The 22644-nt window shown below is 37.6% G+C and overlaps 3 protein-coding genes across 26 annotated transcripts in view; all 3 read right to left on the bottom strand.

The window, feature by feature from the left end:
* Positions 1-9453, bottom strand: part of parp1 (poly (ADP-ribose) polymerase 1) — a 41906-nt gene extending 32453 nt beyond the window's left edge. Inside the window, exons 1-5 of one of the 3 annotated variants that reach the window (XM_087297266.1) lie at positions 9385-9453; positions 9193-9317; positions 4832-4994; positions 4590-4705; positions 1962-2176 (exon numbers count right to left, since the gene is read on the bottom strand). In XM_087297266.1, coding sequence (XP_087153392.1) covers positions 1962-2176; positions 4590-4705; positions 4832-4994; positions 9193-9315 — 617 coding nt within the window. In that variant the 5' untranslated portion in view covers positions 9316-9317; positions 9385-9453. 3 annotated transcript variants of the gene reach the window in all.
* efr3bb (EFR3 homolog Bb (S. cerevisiae)) overlaps positions 1-22644 on the bottom strand; it is a 1037141-nt gene that overhangs the window by 253400 nt on the left and 761097 nt on the right. The window lies entirely within an intron of this gene.
* The window catches only part of si:dkey-206f10.1, a 46441-nt gene continuing 41080 nt past the window's right edge, over positions 17284-22644 (bottom strand). For 20 of the 22 annotated variants that reach the window (XM_087298677.1, XM_087298689.1, XM_087298688.1 and 17 more), the window contains one exon: positions 17284-18080. In XM_087298677.1, coding sequence (XP_087154803.1) covers positions 17653-18080 — 428 coding nt within the window. In that variant the 3' untranslated portion in view covers positions 17284-17652. Of the gene's footprint in view, positions 22186-22644 lie in introns of all 22 variants that reach the window. The other 2 variants (XR_015518889.1, XR_015518888.1) reach the window with 1 other exon arrangement.

Here is a 22644-nt window from a genome sequence, read left to right as displayed (position 1 = left end):
CTCTGTTCACAAACACATACATGGTTCAAAAAGTAATGTTTATTTGTTTTACTCTACTGCTTCGTCAATATGGAAGGTCATTATACATTTTACTATACAAAAAAAAAAAAAAAAAACGGGTGAAAATAAATGGTAAGTTAGTGTGACCAATTGAGCAAATTGGCCTCAGTGCGATCATATAATAAAGCCTGAAGCCCTGAGGTAAAGTTCTACTGAGAAACCTGCAACCACCGACTTCCACAGCATTTGTTTTTCTTACCATGCAAGTCAATGGATACAGCAGGGGCGGACTGGCCATCTGGCAATTCTGGCAAATGCCAGAAGAGCCGGACCATTTTTTAAATGTGGGCCGGTCAGCTATTTTTTAATTTATTTTTTCATATGTATTGTTTTTTTTTTTACATGTAAGCAGCTTTTATCTCTTGCAAGATGTGAATATTATGATTATGATGATGATGATGATAATGATAATAGTAAGAATATTAATCAATTTTAAGCATTGGCCCAATCGCAACGACAGGCTGGTTTCGAGATGGGCCGACCCAATCAGAGGTTACGCAAACATAATTAAGATCTGCCAAGAATGTCCAACACACAGTAAGTGCAACAAATTGTCAGAGATGGACCATAAAAAGGGAAAGGCAGTCAAGTCAGACAATGCCAAATACATAAAATAAACTGAACTAGTCTCGAAAGGGGGCAGAGCAGTGGCACAGTAGGTAGCACTGTCGCCTAACAGCAATAAGGTCGCTGGTTCCCTCAGCTGGATCAGTTGGTGTTTCTGTGTGGAGTTTGCATGTTCTCGTGGGTTACCTTCTGGTTTCCTTCACAAGTCCAAACACATGCTATAGGTGAATTGGGTAGTCCAATTGGGAATTGGTTATCCCAGTAATGGGTTGCAGCTTTGAGGGTATCGGCTGTGTAAAACATATGCTGGATAAGTTGGTGGTTCTAAGATTAATAAAGGGACAAAGCCGAAAAAAAAAAATGACATGATTGCATATATAAATGGGTTGTTTTTGTTCCAGTCACATACATTAAATGTTAAATATTTCTTAAGCTGGTACTGCTTATAAAATGTTACCATCTGTACACCAATATAAGTAGTGAATGTGCGTGTCCGTGGGTGGGGCTGTGTCGGTGTGGTTATGTGGGCTGGTGTGGCTACAATGCCAGGGCTGATTTTTAGTCCCAGTCCGCCCCTGGGATACAGGTTTTCAGCTTTCTTCAAAATATCTTCTTTTGTGTTCAACAGATGAAAAGAAAATAAGGTTTGAAAACGCCAAAGGTTGTTAAACAGAGTACAAAGCTTCAACACACAGACTGATGACACACCCCACACAAACTCTTTGCATAGTCATCACTGCATTCATACCAGCATAATGTAGCATGCCCTGCACTTTAACTGAACCCTTACTTATAAAACAATACTGCCTACAATATTTACCCACCAATAGCCAAGAGATGTGTACACCTTTTTGACTGTGTACTTGTCTATTTTGTGTTTACATTTGTGTGCACTGTGTGTTTTTCTTCTACGTATTGTCTTTTACATATTTATTGTAAATAGTATTTTGTTTTGAAGGATGCTGTTGTATTTTGCACTGTCTGGACGCAAACTTTTCACTCATAGCACATGTGCTGCTGCTAATGTGACAAATAAAGGAGAATTGATTTGAAGCAGTGCATGTTTTCTAATTTAACAAATCATCTTGGACTCAACTGCAGCACACATTAAAGCTCAATTCTTTTATTCACATTATCAACCATTAAAAATACAATCCAATTAAGAGTACAAGATCACTGTGCTTGTTTGTAGTTTTTCTTTTGTATTATGTATTATCTGCATTTGCATTATTGTTATGTTGTCTCTTGGCCAGGTCGACATTGTAAACTTCTACTCAATCGACTTATTGGTTAAATAAAGATAAAAAATATATTTCAATAAATCCAAAGCTCACCCTTCGCTCTTCACAGCAGGAAGCCGTTTCTTCAGCTCCTCCTTGTCTTCATCTCGTAGAACTGCGAATCCTTTGAGCTGGGCAGCACTGTACTCTGGTTTAAATATCAGTTCCTCCCGACGACTCACAAAGCAGCCGGTGTGGTACCACCGATCGATCAGACCAAGCTGAGGTTTCTCTGGGTCCACAGTCTTCTTCGACACACGGATCTGGTCCTGAAAATCATCAGGGAACAACAAAAAAAAAACTTACATATTTACAACTTCTGCTCAGATAGAACACTTGCAGGGGTGGAACTAGGGCTGCACAATACTGTATATCGTTTCAGCATCAATATCACAATGTGTTCATTTGCAATAGTCACATCACAAGAGTCTGGATCATAATTCATCATTTGCATGTGTTTTTGAGGCCTGTGACAGTATGAGGGTTTTAAAGGCATTCAGGCATAAGAAATTGTACCGTTTGTAACTTTATGGTTATGTATAACTTTATGCAATGAATTATTTACACAACGAACACTATGCAGTATTACTATTCAATTGCTGTATACGTGAGAACACAGTTTTAAATAAATAAAATAAATAAAACACAGTTTATTTAATTTGTATAATTTTCTTCATTGTATTTATCCATGCTTGTAGATAGTTTATTATATTTCATGCAGATGCCCTCACATACAGAATCACCCCCGCTAATCTAAAATGATCAATTCTTTCCGAATAGAAATATTCAAGTCATTTGTTGAAAATGTATTCATATCGTAATATATAAATATAGAAAGAGAAGTATACTGATTAAGATCATAACTATAGAGTGCATTTACACCAAGGCCATATTATCTATGTAAATCATGGTTGGGTCAATAGATGATGCCATCGTCTATCGCCAATGGTCGACAGACATCACGATGGCCCCGCCCCCGTTGCAGCAGCAACCCGCTCACAAAAAGACCCCGTTTACACTAATACATCTTAGTTTTAAAATGGCATTTTAGAACAAAACAGGATCCACGTCCATACAGGCATTTCATCTAGCGTTTCTGAAAAGCGCTTTTTCCACACTACACTGTTGAAACCACACACGCACGCACGCACACACGAGTGCGCGCACGCGCGCTGCATCCTATGTGCACATATGAGCTCCAGGCAGTCAGCGAGTGCTTTGAGCACAAAACCCCAGAGAGCAGTGCACGTTCAACAGCTTATCAAGGATGTACCGATGGATTGTGTCTCACTAGTTGTTAAATGTGATGTATGTATAACATGTCTTCATTTTAGACATTTTACAATAATTCAAACCCCAATACCCAAAACTTACCCTAGACAGGCTTAGGGAAAAAAACTGATTAAACGATAATCTTTACAAAAAATTATTTAAAATAAAAATATTATTTTATAGTAAATTAATTAATTATTAAAAAAAATAATAATAAAAATAAAAAATAATTTTAATCATGCACCAATATATCACAAAATTCAGAGAATTTTTTCCTTATAAATGTGATATTTAATTAATCTGGTCTCAGAATAATTGACAGAATTGAAGGAATCTAACAACTCCTCAGTCTTTTGAATCTATCAGGTAACGTGTCACAGCGTCAGAACACTGCTTCAATCTTTTTGCTTTCATGCTTGTACGGAAAAAGTGATTGACAGGTGGTCATTTGTGTATAACTTATCTTTATTTATTTCTGATTTAGTTATGGGTAAAACAAAGACCATGCGGGTAGTTGAAACAGTAGGCTACAAACATTTAATTTGTTATGAATTAATTAATTATTCATAATAAGTAATTAAGTCACCGCGACCTATGACGACGATGCCATCGTCCATCGTGATGTTTCACATTAAACATTGCACGATGCCAAATTGGTTGACATTGCCCAACCCTACTGTAAACACACAAAAACAACATTAACGTTAAAGCAGAAAAAGCTGCAAAAAGCTCATTTCCAGCCACTAGACTGTTCTGACAGGTTTTTCGAGTGTCATCGAGTGACAAATGTAAAAGTATGTTGTGACTTTACAGGAGTTATTATTATGGATTATAGTGAAATTTAGAAGGGTTTTTTAAATCTTTTTTTAAAAGCATGATGGGTAAACACGAAAGCCGTAATGAATATATTAAAACATGTGCTTATTTGTGATATAAATTTGCAATAATGACAAAAAAATATAACTTGTGGATCTTCATACTTCCGTGTGCAGCCATGATTGTGTATGGTGTTTTCTGGGAAATTTTCATACCCCTTTTGTTTTCGAGTGTGGTCCTAAAATCTCAGTTTCAATGTCTATCTAACCCAGGGGTGTCCAAACCCGGTCCTGGAGGGCCGGTGTCCTGCAAATTTTAGTTCTAACCCCAATTTAACACACCTGAACCAGCTACTCAAGCTCTTTCTAAGTATACTAGAAAGCTCCAGGCAGGTGTGTTGAAGGAAGTTGGAGCTAAACTATGCAGGACACTGACCCTCCAGGATTGAGTTTGGACATCCCTGATCTAACCCCTCCCCTTGGCCCTACACCTTCAAGCTAAAGGGAATTGGGACAAGGGGGAGCATTGGGCCTAAGTAATTCATGACCTGCTCCAAACCAAACCATTTGCAATCAAGGATAACACAAAATGCACCTTTTCGATTTTCTGATCGCAGCCCTTGCAGGTGCTTCTGTTGGATTTAGCATACTCCACTGCAAAGTCATTCAGCGTCTTCTCTCCTTTAGCCGCTCCCTTCTGTCCTCCTTTCCCTGTAAAGCAACAAGGATTAGTGAATTAATTTAAGACTTACAGACTTAAGACTAACTGCTCACCAGCCTGTATGGCAAAACACAGCATACCTAAATAGGAGATCATATCTATTTTAAACAAATCACCTCCTGTAGCACCTCCACTCTCAATGGCTGTCTTCACTTTCTCTTGGTCATCCCAGCGGAGGTCAGTAAATCCAGATATATCAGAAGGAGACTGAACTGCGGCCCGGAGCCAAAAGCAAGAAAAATGGTGCCAGTGAGGGACTTTGCCATCAAACATGGGAGACTGTGGAAGAAAACCAAGAAGCTTGCTATATTAGGCAACAACAATAATTAATAATAATAATTCCTTACATTTATATAGCGCTTTTCTGGTCACTCAAAGCACTTTACAAATTTTCGGGGTGCAGTGTGCAGCAATCACCTGGATGTCATGACGGCAGCCATAGTGCGCCAGACCACACAGCACACACCAGCTGATTGGTGGAGAAGACAGAGTGATAAAGCCAATTATGATATGGGGATGGTTAGGAGGCCATGTTGAGGCCAGGGGGCAAATGTGGCCAGGATGCCAGGGTTAAAACCCTACTCTTTTTCAAACCTCCTGGAATTTTTAATGACCACAGAGAGTCGGGACCTCGGTTTAAGGTCTCCTCCGAAAGACGGCACTCACTGAGCAGTATTAAGTGCCCCTTAATATTATGGGGCGTTAGGACCCACACAGACTGCAGGTTGAGCGCCCCCTGCTGGCCTCACTAACACCACTTCCAGCAGCAACCTAGCTTTCCCATGTGGTCTCCCATCCAGGTCCTTACTAAGTGTAGCCCTGCTTAGCTTCAGTGGATGACCATGTGAGAGTTGCAGAGAGCTAGATGCCGATTATATTAAATAAAAAGCCTGCAATCTGAAATTACAAGCGCAAATAAAGAGTCGCAGCAGTTTGGTCATTTTCGATCTTTTATGGTTAAATATTTCCATTGAAATATATCAAATATAGAATATTTAACAGGGAAGCTGTGGGGCAGCTGACGGTTAGAGAGTTAGACTTGCAATCCAAAGGTTGCAGGTTCAAGTGCCAGTACCAGCAGGTATTGTTGGGGGGAATATCCACCTCAATACCATGGCTGAAATGGTTCCCTTGAGTAAGGCACCAAACCCCAACGACTCCCCGGGCATGTGTTCATTGGTGAAAGTCACTTTGGATAAAAAGCACCTGCTAAGTGCATAAATGTAAATTATCATACAACTTCAAAAAAAATGACAATTCTGCCATCATTTACTCGCCTTTATTCCATACCAGCTCATAAAATTTGTTGTTCTGTATTTCCACAGTATTTTTTATTTTACTATGGAACTGAATGGTTTCAAGCATACTTCAATCTATCTATCCATCTATCCATCTATCTATCTATCCATCCATCCATCCATCCGTCTGTCTGTCTGTCTGTCTGTCTGTCTGTCTGTCTGTCTATATATCTATCAGAGCTGCACAATTAATCGAAAAAAGATTGCGATCTCGATTCGACCCTCCAGACGATCTTAATCCAGATTCTGCCAGTCATATTTTCAAGTTCAGGAAAGAAGCAAAGGCGGCTGCACGAGTCTTTCCATTGTTACACATACATTGCTCAGCGACATGGACACCTTCAAATGATGTTAAGAGAGTCACATACTGTATTTATAAGGTACAATTTACCTAAAAAGTTAATTTTTGTCTTCAAATAATGCTGTATTCGGGGCCGGGAAATCACACAGGACGTGAGCTGTTGACAGTGAGCTGTTACCACATAGAGGGCACACGCGCGCCCTACTTAATGATAGACATGCACGCTTCTACTTTAGTGAACAGAACCTGCATAGGCTGTGAGTTACAGGTAATAAAGTTGTAAATAATATTCAGTTTGTGGCACAGAGTAATTGTTTGAGAGCCACGCGCTAAGTATGAACAGCACTTAGCAGTGAAAATGAAAGCGTGCACATCATTTAAATAATCATATCGCATTTTACAGCAATGATTACAATTGATTATCTATCTATCTATCTATCTATCTATCTATCCATCCATCCATCCATCCATCCATCCATCCATCTATCTATCTATCTATCTATCTATCTATCTATCTTCTTTTGTGCTCAACAGAACAATTTAAAGGTTTGGAACAATTAAAGGCAGAGTAAATAAGACAATTTTAATTTTGGGGTGAACTATCCCCTTTAATGGTGCTGAAATATTGTACAAATGTAAACAATACATTAATAAATCGTCAAACAAGTCAAATAGTAAGACATTCAGAAGAAAAAAAAGATTTGCACTGAAAAATAAACAGGACTTACTCAATTTGAACAATTTTGGTCCCACTTTTTTTTCAACTACTATGTACTTACATGAAAAAATAAATACAATGCACTTAATGTGTTCATGATGTATTGCTGAACACTTCTGGTCCTCCTGAGGTGGGATATGGGTAGGTATAGGGACTGGATTGGTGATGTCTTTATGGTTTAAGGTATAAGCAATGATTAACAGTGAAATAACAAACGAACTTACAGATGTATTTACATGCAGGTATTTAACCAAGCATAAGTATCATGTAAAAACACGTATTTACACAAGAAGTACATTGTAATGAATTATTAATTTCAGTGCGAGTACATTTTAGTTAAGGTTGCTTAATCTAAAGTGGGACCCACATTTTTACTGGTCTTCATTGTATTGAATTAGTGTAGCTTTGTTTCATTAAATGTTTTCTCAAATGAAACACGTTTCCAGCGAAATTGTCCAAATCACACCGCTGTTTTGAGCTAATGTTCATAGGAAATCACTGCTGATCTGCTTCACTCAGTCAAGTATGTTAGTTTGTTTATTTAATTTTTTAGCAAAAGCACTCTTAAACATTAAACATTAATTAGGTGAAAGTAAATAAAAGTGTTTTTTGCACATACAGGGCTTACAAAATCTGGGGCTATTGTTTTTTCATTCGGGCTACCAAAAAGCCTGGTGGGTTATCTAGGTACCAGACTTTGCAAGCCCTGACATATTACAATCTATGGCTTATAATGAATCTATAAAATAAGGCAATGAGTAATAAGAAATTCAGAAATAAATTGACTTGCATAAAAAATAAACAGAATTTAGTCAGTTTAAACATTTTACTGAGATTAATTACAATGATATGATGCAGCTTTGTTTATTTTCTTGATGTATTCTCAAATTAAACTGGTTTTCAGCAAATATTGTGCAAATCACAGTTATTTTAAGCTAATATTCATAGAAAAGCACTGCTAATCTACTTTAAGTATGGAAGTTTACTTAAAAAAAAGTACACCTAATCATTAAACATTAATTAGCTGAAAGTGTAGCCTTGTAAATAAAAGTGGTTTTAGCACATATTACTATCTATATAGCTGCATAATAAATCAATAATAAGGCAATGAGTAATGATGAATTCAGAAAATTAATAAGACTTAAATTGAAAATAAACATGATATAGACAATTAAAAATAATACTGAGCTTCATTGCATTGAAATAGTGCAGCTTTGTTTACTTTCTTAATGTATTCTCAAATTAAACTGGGTTCCAGCAAATCACACAGCTATATTTCGGCTAATATTCATAGGAAATCACTGCTGATCTGCCTTTAGTATGGTAGTTACATTAATTTTAAAAAGTACATTTAAATAATTCAACATTAATTAGATGAAAGTGTACCCTAGTAAATAAATGCGGTTTTAGGAAATATTACGATCTATATAGCTGCATAATAAATCAATAATAAGGCGGTGAGTAATTATGAATTCAGAAATAAATATACTTGTATTAAAAAAAACAGGTTTTAGTCAATTTAAACATTTTACTGAGCTTTATTGCATTGAAATAGTGCAGCTTTATTTATTTCCTTAATGTTTTCTCGAATTAAACTGGTTTCCAGCTAATACTGTGCTAATTACACAGCTATATTAAAGCTAATATTCATAGGAAAACACTGCTTATTATTTGATAACAGAGGACCATTTAAAGGGATAGTTCACCCAAAAATGAAAATGCTGTCATCATTAGCTCATTCTTCACCTGTTACAAACTTATTTGGGTTTCTTTCTCCAGTAAACACAAAAGACAGTTTGGAAAAGGCTGAAAACCTGTAACCATTGACTTCAATAGTATTTTTCTACAATGGAAGTGAATGGGTACAGGTTTTCAGCTTCCTTCAAAATATCTCCTTATGTATTCAACAGAAAACAACAAACTCATAAAGGTTTAAAACCATTTGGGGGTGAGCAAATTTAAAATGTTTGGGTGAACTATCCCTTTAAACTCATCTTGGGCCTTAGAAACATGTTCATTCATTTGTGTACGTACACTTACTATGCATTTCGCCACGCATACCTGCACAACCAAACGCATTTCCACCAAATATAGAATTTTAAGGATGTTTCTAAAGCAGAGCTAATTCCAAAAAGTTGCACACAACAATAATTCCCTCACCTGCACCATGATGGCCATCCTCAGCGAGTCCTTAGCAATGTTATCTTTGCATTTCTTGCATGAGGCGCGTCCGCTTTTTGCATATTCGGCTTTGTACAGCTTGTCGTCCTGTGAGTCGGCCATCTCTGCAGATATTTATGTTAAAAGGAGAAGTTTGCAGACTAATTCTGGTCAGACAGGCCGACAACTCACGTTACAGCGCAATGAGGAATAGCGCGCAGTCAGTCCGCGTGCAGAAGCACCCGCGCAGAATACCAGCCCAAACCAATCGAGTCCACATTCCTCTAGTAGTGGAGAATATGCGCAGACAAAGCTAATCGAACTCAAAGCAACCTGTCCTCAACACTGAAGAAAAATGTTATAAGTAGGCAGGGGCGCAATTGCAAATTTACTTAAAGGTATGCGGGTTCAAGTTGGGGTGGTATAATAAAATTAATAATAATAATAATACCTTTTATTTTTAGTCGCCATTTGATTTGATTTTGATTTTAGGCGCCTTTAGGCAGTATGATTTTCTTTATCTAATAAAATACAATATTATCATGTAATTTAAACGCAAAATAAACATTCTTAACAAAAAATATTTATTTATTTTCATTAATAAAAACTTTAAGTAAGAATAATTTCAAAAATAATTTGGCATACCCCCGCTCCCCCCCATGTATGGCGCCCCTAAGCCCCGCATATAGTGCACACCCCTTTTTTGCGCCTCTGTAAGTAGGGCAAGAAAAAATCTGCGGACATTTTTTTACTTTTTCTGCAAAGAATTTTGTTAAAAATCTGCGGATTTATGCGGAATAATTTTGGGAGTATCAAAACTAAAACCTTCATATATGAATTAAAAAATAATAGCTTTCTAACTTGTATTTAATGTTTACAATGCAAATTCAATTTGATCCACTTTATTTGGTAAACAAAGCAAGTGTCTCATATAATATCTCTACTAAAAACACATCTGTTTAGCTGTGCCTTTACTGAATGAGCACTGTGCTGCGTCCGACAGATTGCACTATCATGTTTTTCTCTTCTTCTTTATTCTTTTATATCACATTTTATCTGTTTTTATGTTTTTTAATCAGTTTTATTATTTTTTTTAATTTTTTTTTTTTTTACTTGTTTCTTTTATTCTTGTTTATGTAAAGCACTTTGAATTGCCACTGTGTATGAAATGTGCTATATAAATAAACTTGCCTTGCCTAAAAGACAGAAAATAATACTTTACAAACTGTACTGTAAATAAATCATACGAATATTTTCACATTAGCCAATAATTATCCTAAAATGAATTTACAAACTGAATAAATATACATTTTAAAACATTTACACAAGTAAATAAACAGAATCAATGATGGTCTAAAATTATGTGAAATTCTGCGTGTGCAGATTCCGCGTGGGCCTAGTTATACGTTTAGTGTCATATGTTTACACAGTGCTCAGCATAATTGGGAATACACCCCATTTAGAAAATGAATATTTTACCCATTTATCAAGAAATATAGGTAATATATTTTGGTGCATTTGAACAAAACAGATTAAACAGATATATTTAATAAAATAATATTTTAGTCACTAAACATCTTTAGAAATAGAAAGATAATATGCTTCAATTATTGCGAAATATTGGGGGAAAATTACAAACTACAAAATTTCACAAAATTTTATACATTTTTTTGTTTCTCTTGGATTTTGCTCTTTGAAAAATTATTTAATATTTTCCCTAACTTATACATTTGGACTACAAATTGAGTTATATAAGCTCCAGATTTGGCTTCAGTCCAGACTAATTTAATGTATATGCACAAATATAAAATATTTTCAAGCTTCCTATATGAAATATTCCTAATATCAAATAAATCAGCTAATAAAATTAAGTTATTAAAACTATATTGTTTAGAAATAAAAAATCTTCTTAAATGAAAAAATAAACAGGGAGGCTAATAATTCAGACCTTCACTGTGTGTGTGTGTGTGTGTATTCATTAAAGCCATTATATATTTTTTATAAAACACTATAGTAACCATACTGTACAGTCTATCTCCTTTAAAGATTGCTAGCTTTTTTATTTTGTTTTATATCTAAATGAAGATAATTATAGTCATATGATACATTATAAGTGTTGGGGAAAATAATGCATTACATGTCATGTGTCATTTTCATCCACCTATCCGGGGTCGGGTCGCGGAGGCAGCAGTCTTAGGAGAAAACTCCAGACTTCCCTCTGCCCAGACACTTCCTCCAGCACCTCCAGGGGGATCCCGAGGCGTTCCCAGGCCAGTTGAGAGACATAGTCCCCCAGCGTGTCCAGGGTCTTGCCCGAGGCCTACTCCCGGTGGGACATGCCTGGCGCACCAGGTAGCCATCCTGGAGGCATTGGAAACAGATGCTCGAGCCACCACAGCTTACTTCTCTCAATGTAGAGGAGCACCGGCTCTACCCTGAGCTCCTCCCTTTCTATAAGGGTGCACCCTGCGACCCTGCGAAGGAAACTCATTTCGGCCGCTTGTGTCCGAGATCTTGACCTTTCAGTCACCATCTGACTAGCAGGTAAAAATTCACAAAATTCACACTATAGCCACCTAGGCTCTTGTTCACCCCACTTAAACATCAGTAACGCATATCTGGCGAATCCTATAGAGACTGTGTCTGTTCCTCGTATTATTAGATTAAGAAATAAACGTACTGTGTGCTCCAGGAAAAATCTAGTAAGAATCAAACCAGAAAAACCAGTAGAAAGTGAAAATACAAATTTCATAAAACTTGGTCTCCTAAACATCAGGTCACTTGCACCTAAAGCACTTATCATTAATGAAATAATAACAGAAAATAATCTTAATGCACTCTGTCTCACTGAAACCTGGCTGAAACAAAATGACTATATTAGCTTAAATGAAGCAACTCCTCCAGGATTCTTATATAAACATTAGGCTCGTCAAACTGGTCGTGGTGGTGGAGTTGCATCAATCTTTAGTGATCTCCTTAATATTAAACAGAGAAACGGACTTATGTTTAGCTCCTTTGAAGTATTATCGCTTAATGTTCAGCTTCCAGATACTATACAAAAACCTATGTTATCTCTCGCTTTAATCACCATATATAGACCCCCAGGACCCTATGTCAAATTTCTAAAAGAATTTTCTGATTTTATTTCTGACTTACTAGTCAAAACTGATAAAATGCTAATTGTAGGTGACTTTAACATCCACATAGATGACGCTAATGATACATTAGGGCTCGCGTTTATGGATTTAATACACTCACTTGGGATAAAGCAAAACGTTGTGGGTCCAACCCATCGCTTAAAGCATACATTAGATCTAATTCTGTCTTATGGAATCGAGGTTATTGACGTAGACATTATACCACAAAGTGATGATATTACAGATCACTACCTCTTACTATATAAGCTATGTTTACCTGAAATCAGCAAACCCGCTCCAATACTCCGCCCTAGTAGAACTATTGTTCCGTCAACTAAAGATGAATAACTTACCTGATCTCTCTCTATTTCGTAATGCACCCGCAAACTCAAATGATCTTGATGTAGTAACCAGCAGTATGGATGCCATCTTTACTAGCACACTAAATACTGTGGCACCCATCAAATTAAAAAAGGCTAGAGAGATTAAAACTATACCATGGTATAATAGTCATACTCGTGCGCTCAAAACAGCAACCCGCGCCCTGGAACGTAAATGGAAAAAAACTAATTTAGAGGTCTTTAGAATTGCGTACAAAGACAGTATGTCCAGCTATAGGAGGGCTCTAAAATCTGCCAGGACCGAGCACCTGCGCAAACTGATAGAAAATAATCATAACAATCCTAGATTTTTATTTAACACCATCTCTAAATTAGCAAATAATCGGTCATCCTTGGAACAAACTACTCCACCGCAAATTAGTAGTGATGACTTCATGAATTTTTTCAGTAATAAAATAGAAGGCTTTAGACAGAAAATAGGAGATGCCAAACTTTCTGCACCGGCTTATACTCCAAATCCTGTAAATATTTCATTAAATCATAATAATAACCTACACTGCTTCAAAATCATAGAACATGAAGAGTTAGTAAAAATTATAAATAGCTCTAAACCAGCTACGTGTATGCTGGACTCAATTCCAACAAAATTACTGAAAGAGCTGCTACCTGCTATAGGAGAACCTCTTCTTAACATTATCAACTCTTCTTTATCTATAGGCCATGTTCCAAACTCTTACAAGCTAGCTGTTATTAAGCCTATTATTAAGAAACCGCAACTAGACACCAACAACTTAGCTAACTATAGGCCTATTTCAAATCTTCCATTTATGTCTAAAATACTAGAAAAAGTTGTTTCCACTCAATTATGCTCTTATCTGCAGATGAACAATATTTTTGAAGTGTTTCAGTCAGGTTTCAGGGCTCACCACAGTACAGAAACCGCCTTAGTGAAAATAACCAACGATTTACTCTTAGCTGCTGACCGAGGGTGCGTCTCGCTATTAGTTTTACTCGATCTTAGTGCGGCATTTGATACCATTGACCACAATATCCTCATAAATCGTTTAAAGTCTACAGGTGTCCAGGGACAGGCTCTACAATGGTTTAAGTCATACTTAACTGACCGCTACCAGTTTGTAAATCTTAATGGACAGCCTTCACAAATCTGCCCAGTAAAGTATGGGGTGCCTCAAGGATCAGTTTTAGGCCCTTTACTGTTTACAATTTACATGCTACCTCTGGGAGGCATTATTAGAAGACATGGGATCAGCTTTCACTGCTATGCAGATGATACTCAATTATATATTTCAACTAAACCTGACGAGACGTCTGAACTTTCTAAACTAACTGAGTGTATCAAAGACATCAAAGACTGGATGACCAACAATTTTCTTCTCTTAAACTCAGACAAAACAGAATTATTACTTATTGGGCCTAAATCTTGCACACAGCAGATCTCGCAACTCAATTTACAATTAGAGGGATACAAAGTTAGCTTTAGCTCTACTATAAAAGATCTGGGTGTCATATTAGACAGCAATCTAACTTTTAAAAACCATATATCCCATGTCACAAAAACTGCCTTCTTTCATCTGAGAAATATAGCTAAATTACGTAATATGCTATCCATCTCAGATGCAGAAAAGCTAGTCCATGCTTTTATGACTTCGAGACTGGATTACTGTAATGCTCTATTTGCTGGCTGCCCAGCATCCTCTATTAACAAACTTCAATTAGTACAAAATGCAGCAGCCAGAGTTCTGACCAGGTCCAGAAAATATGATCATATAACCCCAATTTTATCCTCCTTACACTGGCTGCCTGTTAAATTTCGTATTGAATTTAAAATATTACTTCTCACCTATAAAGCTCTAAATAATCTAGCTCCTGTTTATCTAACCAACCTTCTGTCTCGCTACGAACCAACTCGCTCCTTAAGATCTCAAAATTCAGGGCTTCTGGTAGTACCTAGAATAGCAAAATCAAGTAAAGGAGGTCGAGCCTTCTCTTTCATGGCTCCTACACTCTGGAATAGCCTTCCTGGTAATGTCCGAGGCTCAGACACACTCTCCCAGTTCAAAACTAGATTAAAGACCTATCTGTTTAGTAAAGCATACACTCAGTGCATCACCTAGCGGGTTCCACACTGGCTTCTACATCTTGCTTATATACACTATGAACAGCAGCTACGCTAATTATTCTCTTTATTCTCTATTTTCACCTGGGGATACTCATCCCGAGGTCCTCAGATTATGCGGAGTCACTGATTGGATCCAAGACCAGCGACGTGATGATCCCAAGGATTCCATATCCGGGACCAGGCCATATCCTGAGCTGCTGCTGCGCTGATGGTCGTGGGGAGTGGAGAACATGAGTCTGATTCCAGCGACGCTCCAGGGACAGACGAGTCTTCATTGAGGCCATCTTCCAGCATAAACCACGGCGAATGTAGTTCTGCACAAGACTTTTGGCCAGCGGAGAAATTAAAATGGTCGTGCCCAACTGAGTCTGGTTCTCTCAAGGTTTTTTTCTTCACTCCCATCAGGTGAAGTTTTTTTTCCCTCTCCGCTGTCGCCACTGCCTCGCATGGTTCAGGATTGGTAGAGCTACGCATCGATGAATTTGCTCTTCAGTGTTTGAACTCTCAGTAATGATTAAATCACACTGAACAGAGCTAAACTGAACTGAACTGAACTTAAACACTAAAACCTGAACCACACTGTTCCAGTTACTATGACCATTTATGTGAAGCTGCTTTGACACAATCTACATTGTAAAAGCGCTATACAAATAAAGCTGAATTGAATTGAATTGAATTGAATTGACCATAGGTTAGAGTAGGAACGTAGATTGACCGGTAAATCGAGAGCTTTGCCTTTTCGCTCCTTCTTTACAACAATGGACCGGTACATTGATCGCATTACTGTTGCCACTGCACCAATCCGCCTGTCAATCTCACGTTCCATCTTTCCCTCACCTGTGAACAAAACCTCAAGATACTTGAACTCTTCCACCTGCGGACTTTCCTCCAACTGGAGATGGTAAACCAACTTTTTCTAGTGGAGCACCATGACCTCGGACTTTGAGGTGCTGTTTCTCATTTCACTCGGCAGCAAACCGCCCCAGTGCATGCTGAAGGTCCATATTCGATGAAGCCAACAGAACAACATTGTCTGCGAATAACAGATGAAATCCTGTGGTCTCAGAATCAGACCCCCTCCAGTCCAAGGCAGCTCTTTGAAATTCTGTCCATAAAAATTATGAACAGAATTGTGACAAAGGGCAGCCCTGCTGGAGCCCAACATGCACTGGAAACAAGTCTGACTTATTGCCGGCAATGCGAACCAAACTTCTACTGTTCATACAGGGACGAGTATGAATTGTAAGCATTACAATATTGAGTTAACCCCCCAAAAATTAACTTGTTGCATTACTTATTTTTCTATGGCCAGTAATGTGTTAAGTTACTTTTGAGTAACCAGGTTTTGTTTCTTAATTTTTTTTAAAATGAAGGAGCTCTGCAATTAATAATACACTGCAGATACATCTTCATTTAGCTTTAAAAAAAACTCACATCAAAAAATTATATTTTAGGATATTGTTATCTTCTGAGAACTTCCTGACTGCAGTGCAATTTATTTATTTTAAAGCTAATTAATTAAACTAAAAGGTTACTTATTAAGTAATACGCTACTTTATTTAACAATATGTTGACATTTCAATCTAACACCCATGCAAAAAGGGCAACAAAGCCCTCTATGATGACACTGTTTTATAAACAATTTATTGAATGGATTTTATCTTTCTGCATTGTAGCTTGCTACGGTAATCTGAGTTAAATGAGAACAGGTTGGGTAGCCTTGTGAAGGTTGCAGGCAAGATCATTGCTTTTAACCAAAGTGGGCCAATGGTAATTCACCAAAAATATATGTTGAAGAGAGCCCAGGTTATCTTATGCACCCCAGATCACCCATTACATTCTGTTTCAGCTGCTGCCATCAGGAAGTTGTTTTAGAATTCCTACAGCAAATGCAGGACAAACAGACTTAGAAATTATTTTATAATGGTGACCATTGGGTTATTAAGTGAGTGCAAACTGATTTATTGTATGTTTTATGGTAACAACCTGGTAATCTGTACATGGAACTCGACCTGTGTTATGGCAGCTTGCTGCAAATTAAGTTTCCTTCATTTATTGATTTTCTTTTCAGCTTAGTCCCTTTATCAAACTGGGGTCGCCACAATGAAATGAACCGTCAACCTACAGTACCTAGCATGTTTTACACAGCGGATGTCCTTCCAGCTGCAACCCATCACTGGGAAACACCCATACACACTCATTCACACACACATACACTATTGCCAATTTAGCCTACCCAATTCACCTATACCGCATGTCTTTGGACTGTGGGGGAAACCGGAGCACCCGGAGGAAACCCACGCAAACACAGAGAACATGCAAACTCCACACAGAAATGCCAACTGACCCACCTGGGACTTGAACCAGTGACCTTCTTGCTGTGGGGCGACAGTGCTTACCACTGAGCCACCCTCATATTTTTACAGTAAAACAAATAAATTAGACATTGAAAATAGGTAGCATTTCAGTCTTCTTTGAGGTAAAAAACATTTTTATTGATTATAAATCTAATGCAGGCGTGACAGTCTGCATCAGTGGTACATATGAGGTATTTTCTGCTGTCATGGCATGGATAAGGAACAATTCTGTAAACTGCATTCACGTGATTGTTTGTACACAGTGACGTATAAACCTGTCTCAAAGCAAAAACTTTACTAAATGCATGGCAAGTTGTAGGTTTCGTTTTATTACAAGAGGTCCACAGTGAAAATAATAACACAGTATTTTTAAAAACATGTAGAAAAACACTCATTAATCTAGTTCATGTGATGATTTCTAAGATATATGAGGTATCCTTTCGAAAGATGAAGGCAGTGTATCTGTCAAGTTAACAGTGAATCCGTCATAACTTTAAGTTGCTAAAGTTGCTGTTTGTCAGAGTGAAACCTCCATTGGTGCCTCTCTGTTTTTCCCGGTGAATGGCTTGTACAAGGCCAAAGACTACAGCAGCAAGGGTGGTCCTCCCGGTGTGTCCGTTCTTCCCTCTGTCTGCAATCCCATTACTTGACACCAAACGTCTTTTGGTGCTGATGAAGTAAGTCCGGACACGTCCCTTTCTCTCACTGACGCCCTTTATGTATATCTCGCCACGCAACTCGAGCACGAAGCCCCAGTCTGCGAGAATATTGCGTGTGGCCTCAGGGACCTGAATTCGCCCGCTGACTCCAGTACTGTCCATCCGACTGGCCAAATTCACTGTCATGCCCCAGATATCATACTGGGGTTTGGTTGCACCGATGACGCCAGCGACAACAGGACCATGGGCAATTCCTATAGAGCACATTGAAGTTAAGAATGCAGCATAGTCAATTTATGTAAAGGAGCAGTATGCAAGTTTGACACCCATTGGTTGAATTAGGTATTGCACACCTAATTCAAAACAAGCGCAAGCACAGGTTGCCAGATGGACTATATGCACACAGAGTTTACATTTTTTTTTAGCCAGGCAGCCCAAGTGCTTCCCGTGAACTGTCTGTCCATTACAAAATATTCAGGTTTAAGATCTGATTTCTTTAAAAATCTGCAATATGAAGTGGGTCTCAGATCAGACAAGAAGCACTGCATTAAATTCCATCTTCATCCGCCATGTCTTTAAAATATGAGTTTATTTCACCTCAGTATTTCCAATGGAGTTTCTGGGCTAGCCTGTTGCTACTGACGGGGCTAGCGGTTAAAACAGTCTTTCATCTCGTTTTATGCTTGAACAACTAAATAAACACTGAAGTCTATTTAACTGAATGTATTGTAAATACATTACAACATTGATGCTGTAAAAACAACCTTGTGAAATTGAAAATAGTCCCATTCACTGGAAGTTTATCGTTGGCTTTAAAACTCTAGCTGTGCATGGAGCTCATTGACAACATCAACAGCAGTGGTTTAAACCGTTTGAAATGGAACTTAATTGAAAGTTAACACATATCCGTGATTCAGCACGTCCATTTAATAATGTTAAAGAGGTTTAACATGTATTAATTAGATTATAAACCTTACTATTTGTTGGAGTGCAGTGCGTGCACTATTCTGTGCTTCTGAAGGGCTGTATTTAAATTTCTGTGTTTCGTATGGTGTAAAAAGCCAAATTGCTTGTTTACTGCAAATCTCGTCATGTAGCATGTTGTTAGGACACAGGAATACATTGAACCTGCTCACCTAATGTTTGCATTTGTAATATTTACATTATTTGCTGATTAATAACCACGTTTACACCTTTAATAATTATATTATTGGATCATTAATAACCATCTCAAATGGAACTCTGAATCTGCATCTTATTTCGGAGGCAGCCATCCTGACTGAATGAATGAAATGTGCGGTTATTCACCAAGGCAACCCGAGTGCTGAAATATAATAGGCTAAACTGGCATTGGGCGAGTTAAAGGGACCAAAACAAAGACAGGCGTTCCGGCACGTAATGCACATTTTCAAAGCGGGATAACAGACTTCAGCATTGTTTTTCAGATAAACAAAAATGTTCACTTAGCTTCTGCAAACATATTATGGTATTTTTATGCTTTGAATGATTCAAAAGCTTACATACAGCACCTTTAAATAACTAAAAGTTAATTCAATAGACTTAATAGTTAAAAAGAGTAGACAGTATATATAGAAAAAGAGATTGACATTGAAGTCAGAATTTAACAAAAATGTATCTGTAAACTATGACAACATATACTATTGTTGGATGTTCAGTTTTAGTCAAGTTATTTTTATTTCTATAGTGCTTTAGACGATGAAAATGAAGTTAAGTGAATGACAATAAAAGTCAGTATAAAAGAAATAGGACAGACAGACGGCTGATCTAATGTAAATGTAATACAATTATAATAAAATATAGATGCAAGTAACACTTTACTGAGGTTCAAGCGATTTAAGGTGTTTTTGTAAAAATGTGGTATTTATCCTTTAGTAAATCTGTAACTAGTACAAAATTAGAAAAATATTAGAAAAGCTACCATTTCAGACCAATTTAAAGAAGAAATAATTGAACATAAATCCATCATGTTGTAATGAGACCAATTATTTGAAGTTAAACGATGTCATGCATTGTGAAACATTGTCATCTTTAGAACTGTTTATATGCACTTATTTGTGGATTTATTGAAGTTCAGAGTTTCTGATTTGCGAAATGTTTTGTGATATATGGTGGCCTGGATGCCTCCTTGCACAAAGCCCCTGCATACCAATTTTCAAGTCAGTCAGACCAGCAATTTTTCAGTTAAAGCTGCATTCATGTTTTTTTTCTCATTGTAGTGCCATAATGTGGTCAAGTGCTCCTTTTTACCATGACACAAGCTCATACATAGATACGTGCTCTACTTTGACGATCCAGACAAAAAGTCCAAAGCGCAGGATGGAAAAGCATTAAGGGCGTGTCAGAATCCACTTTTGCTATTTATAAGTCAGAATAATCCGTTTTGCGCTGCGGCGCTTGGTCTAACAGGGTTGAGTTTATTCCCTTAATGAGTTATAGGTGTGCTTTGAGAATAAACCAATCAGAGTCTCATCTTCTATTCCCTTTAAGAGTCATTGTGCTGGGTGTACGATAGGGAAACGTGTTGTAGGCTACGCACATCCATCAGCCTATACATAATTAATTTAGTTTGTTAAGCGCAAGATTTGTTTCAAAACTGTTTCTAAATTCAGTTCTAATTTCCAGCAAACAAATAAATGAAGAATAATAACAAAGTGTGGTCAAAAAAACTGAGTTATATCCAAATACACATGCTATGGCCCCATATGGTCTAAAACCTGACAGGTGGACAAATCTAAGCTTGTTTTTAATAAAACAAATATAAATATGCATATAATAAATAATACTGCTACTCATAATAACATTATACAAAAGCAAATTGTTAAGAATAAACTGAAAAAGCCCCCCAAGAAGGCATGAAAGTATGGTTTTTATATTTATGTAGGCTAAAAAATAATTGTTGTAATATTTAATCCTTCAATTCTTTTTCATTTTATAAAGATATTTGTGTATTGCTGTACACCCTGTGTGTATTAAGCAGTGTGTAAGCGAGGTGCATAAATTACGTGCTCTGCACTGGACTATAGACCTGCTTTGATCTGATCTATTAAACAGTCTATTTTAGTTCTTCAAAATACCTCAACACACCTCCTTTTTTAGACCAGAACACCTATGGGTGCACATTTGAGCGCAAATGCATTTGCTATTTAAACAGCGTGGTCCAAACCGTCAAAACGACTCTTGCGCCAAGCTGAAACTAGCAAACAACAATTGCATTGCGCCTTGCGCCACATTGCGTCAGGTGTATGATAGGGCCCAAAGACTTCTAGAGTTGACTTGAGTCAATTTCTAGTTCTGGAGGGGTCACTCTTAGCTTAACTTAGCATAATAAATGTAATCAAATTTTGACTTTGTATTAGCATTTGAGTTTTGATAATTTTTCTATTTAAAGCCTGAGTCTTCTGTTTTTACTATAAAACAATAAAACTGACGGAAAATGAAAATTAACTTTTTTCTAGGCCAATATTACTATGAATTATACTCTCATGCTTTCAAATTCATTGTAAGGGCAAGGTAAAACAAGCTGGTTAGACATTAATAAAGCAAGCATATGTTCCATATTTAAAGTTTCTGTACACAGAGGTTACACTTTGATCTTCAATCGGTCTCATGTAATTATGTGATGCAATTTCTTAGGTCAGAGTTCACCAAACTTGAACTTTGAAATGCAGCGACATGCGAAACCTGTGGCACAAGCTTGCATTTTCAGCCTGCTGCATTTGAGTACACATAAATGGAAGTGCAGTGTGACTTTACACTTGTACGTAGGGATGTAACGATTCACCGTCGTTAAAATCGATTCAAATTGGTAGAAATGTTGAACGAATCACGATGCATTTTTTAAACAGAGGGGGCGCTGTGTTTACAGGTGCAAACTCGCTTTACTTGCACATCAGCGGTGAGCAAGAGGAGGGGCGGCAGAGTAAAATGACAGGAGTGAAGTGTGCCAGACAAATCACAAACTGTGAAAAATATGTTTATTTACACTAACAGACGAACGAATATGATGCACATAAACCGTCAGCACAGTAAAAAAAAACTACTGTCACAGACATCTATACGCAAAAATAATATATATTAATAAGCCAAATCAAATAACCCAGATAATTGCCAGCTCCGCTTGCTCTGACGAGTATTATGGATCACACGGTGCATCAGTGTATTCATAGCGAAAGTGTGAAGATGTTTTTCAGACTGAAAGAGAAAGTTCTTCTGTTACAGAAGCAGGATTATTTTCCTCTCTCCTTTTCAAATTAGTTTATGCATATTTTATTAATCTGCTTATTACTACTATTGAATATTTAAAAATGTTTAAGATTATCTTTTTTTTTAGGTGTATCTCTGTCACCGACTCGGTCCCAGTCACTCCCCTCGCTGGCCAGCAGAGGCCACCATCTCCGGACTTCTAAGCATTACATCATCCACTTACACTGATCCAGCACACCTGAACTGAATCCCGTTAATGACCCACGTACCCTTTATAAGCTGCACTCAAACACTCAGTCTTTGCGAAGTCTTGTTCAGCCCCGGCCAGCATTACTGAGCGTTATATCCTGCCTGATCTCCTGTGTATTACTCCAGCCCGTTTCTGACTCTGCTCTGCCTTCTGCCTGCCCACGACCCAAGCCTGTTACACGGACTCTGATACTCGCTGCCTGCCCTTGACCCAAGCCTGATACACGGACTCTGAATCACGCCGCCTGCCTCTGACCCATGCCTGGTAAATCACTCTGTGTCTGTCAGCCGCCAGCCTTAAGACCATTATTACTATTGTTGTTGTGTGTTCGCACCTTTGTGCGT

The sequence above is a fragment of the Danio rerio genome, chromosome 20 (genome assembly GCF_052040795.2).
Source record: "Danio rerio strain M-AB ecotype USA chromosome 20, GRCz13ab, whole genome shotgun sequence".
Taxonomy (NCBI): domain Eukaryota; kingdom Metazoa; phylum Chordata; class Actinopteri; order Cypriniformes; family Danionidae; genus Danio; species Danio rerio.
The sequence above is the reverse complement of the archived record's forward strand: the minus strand, read 5'-3'. Positions and strand labels throughout refer to the sequence as shown.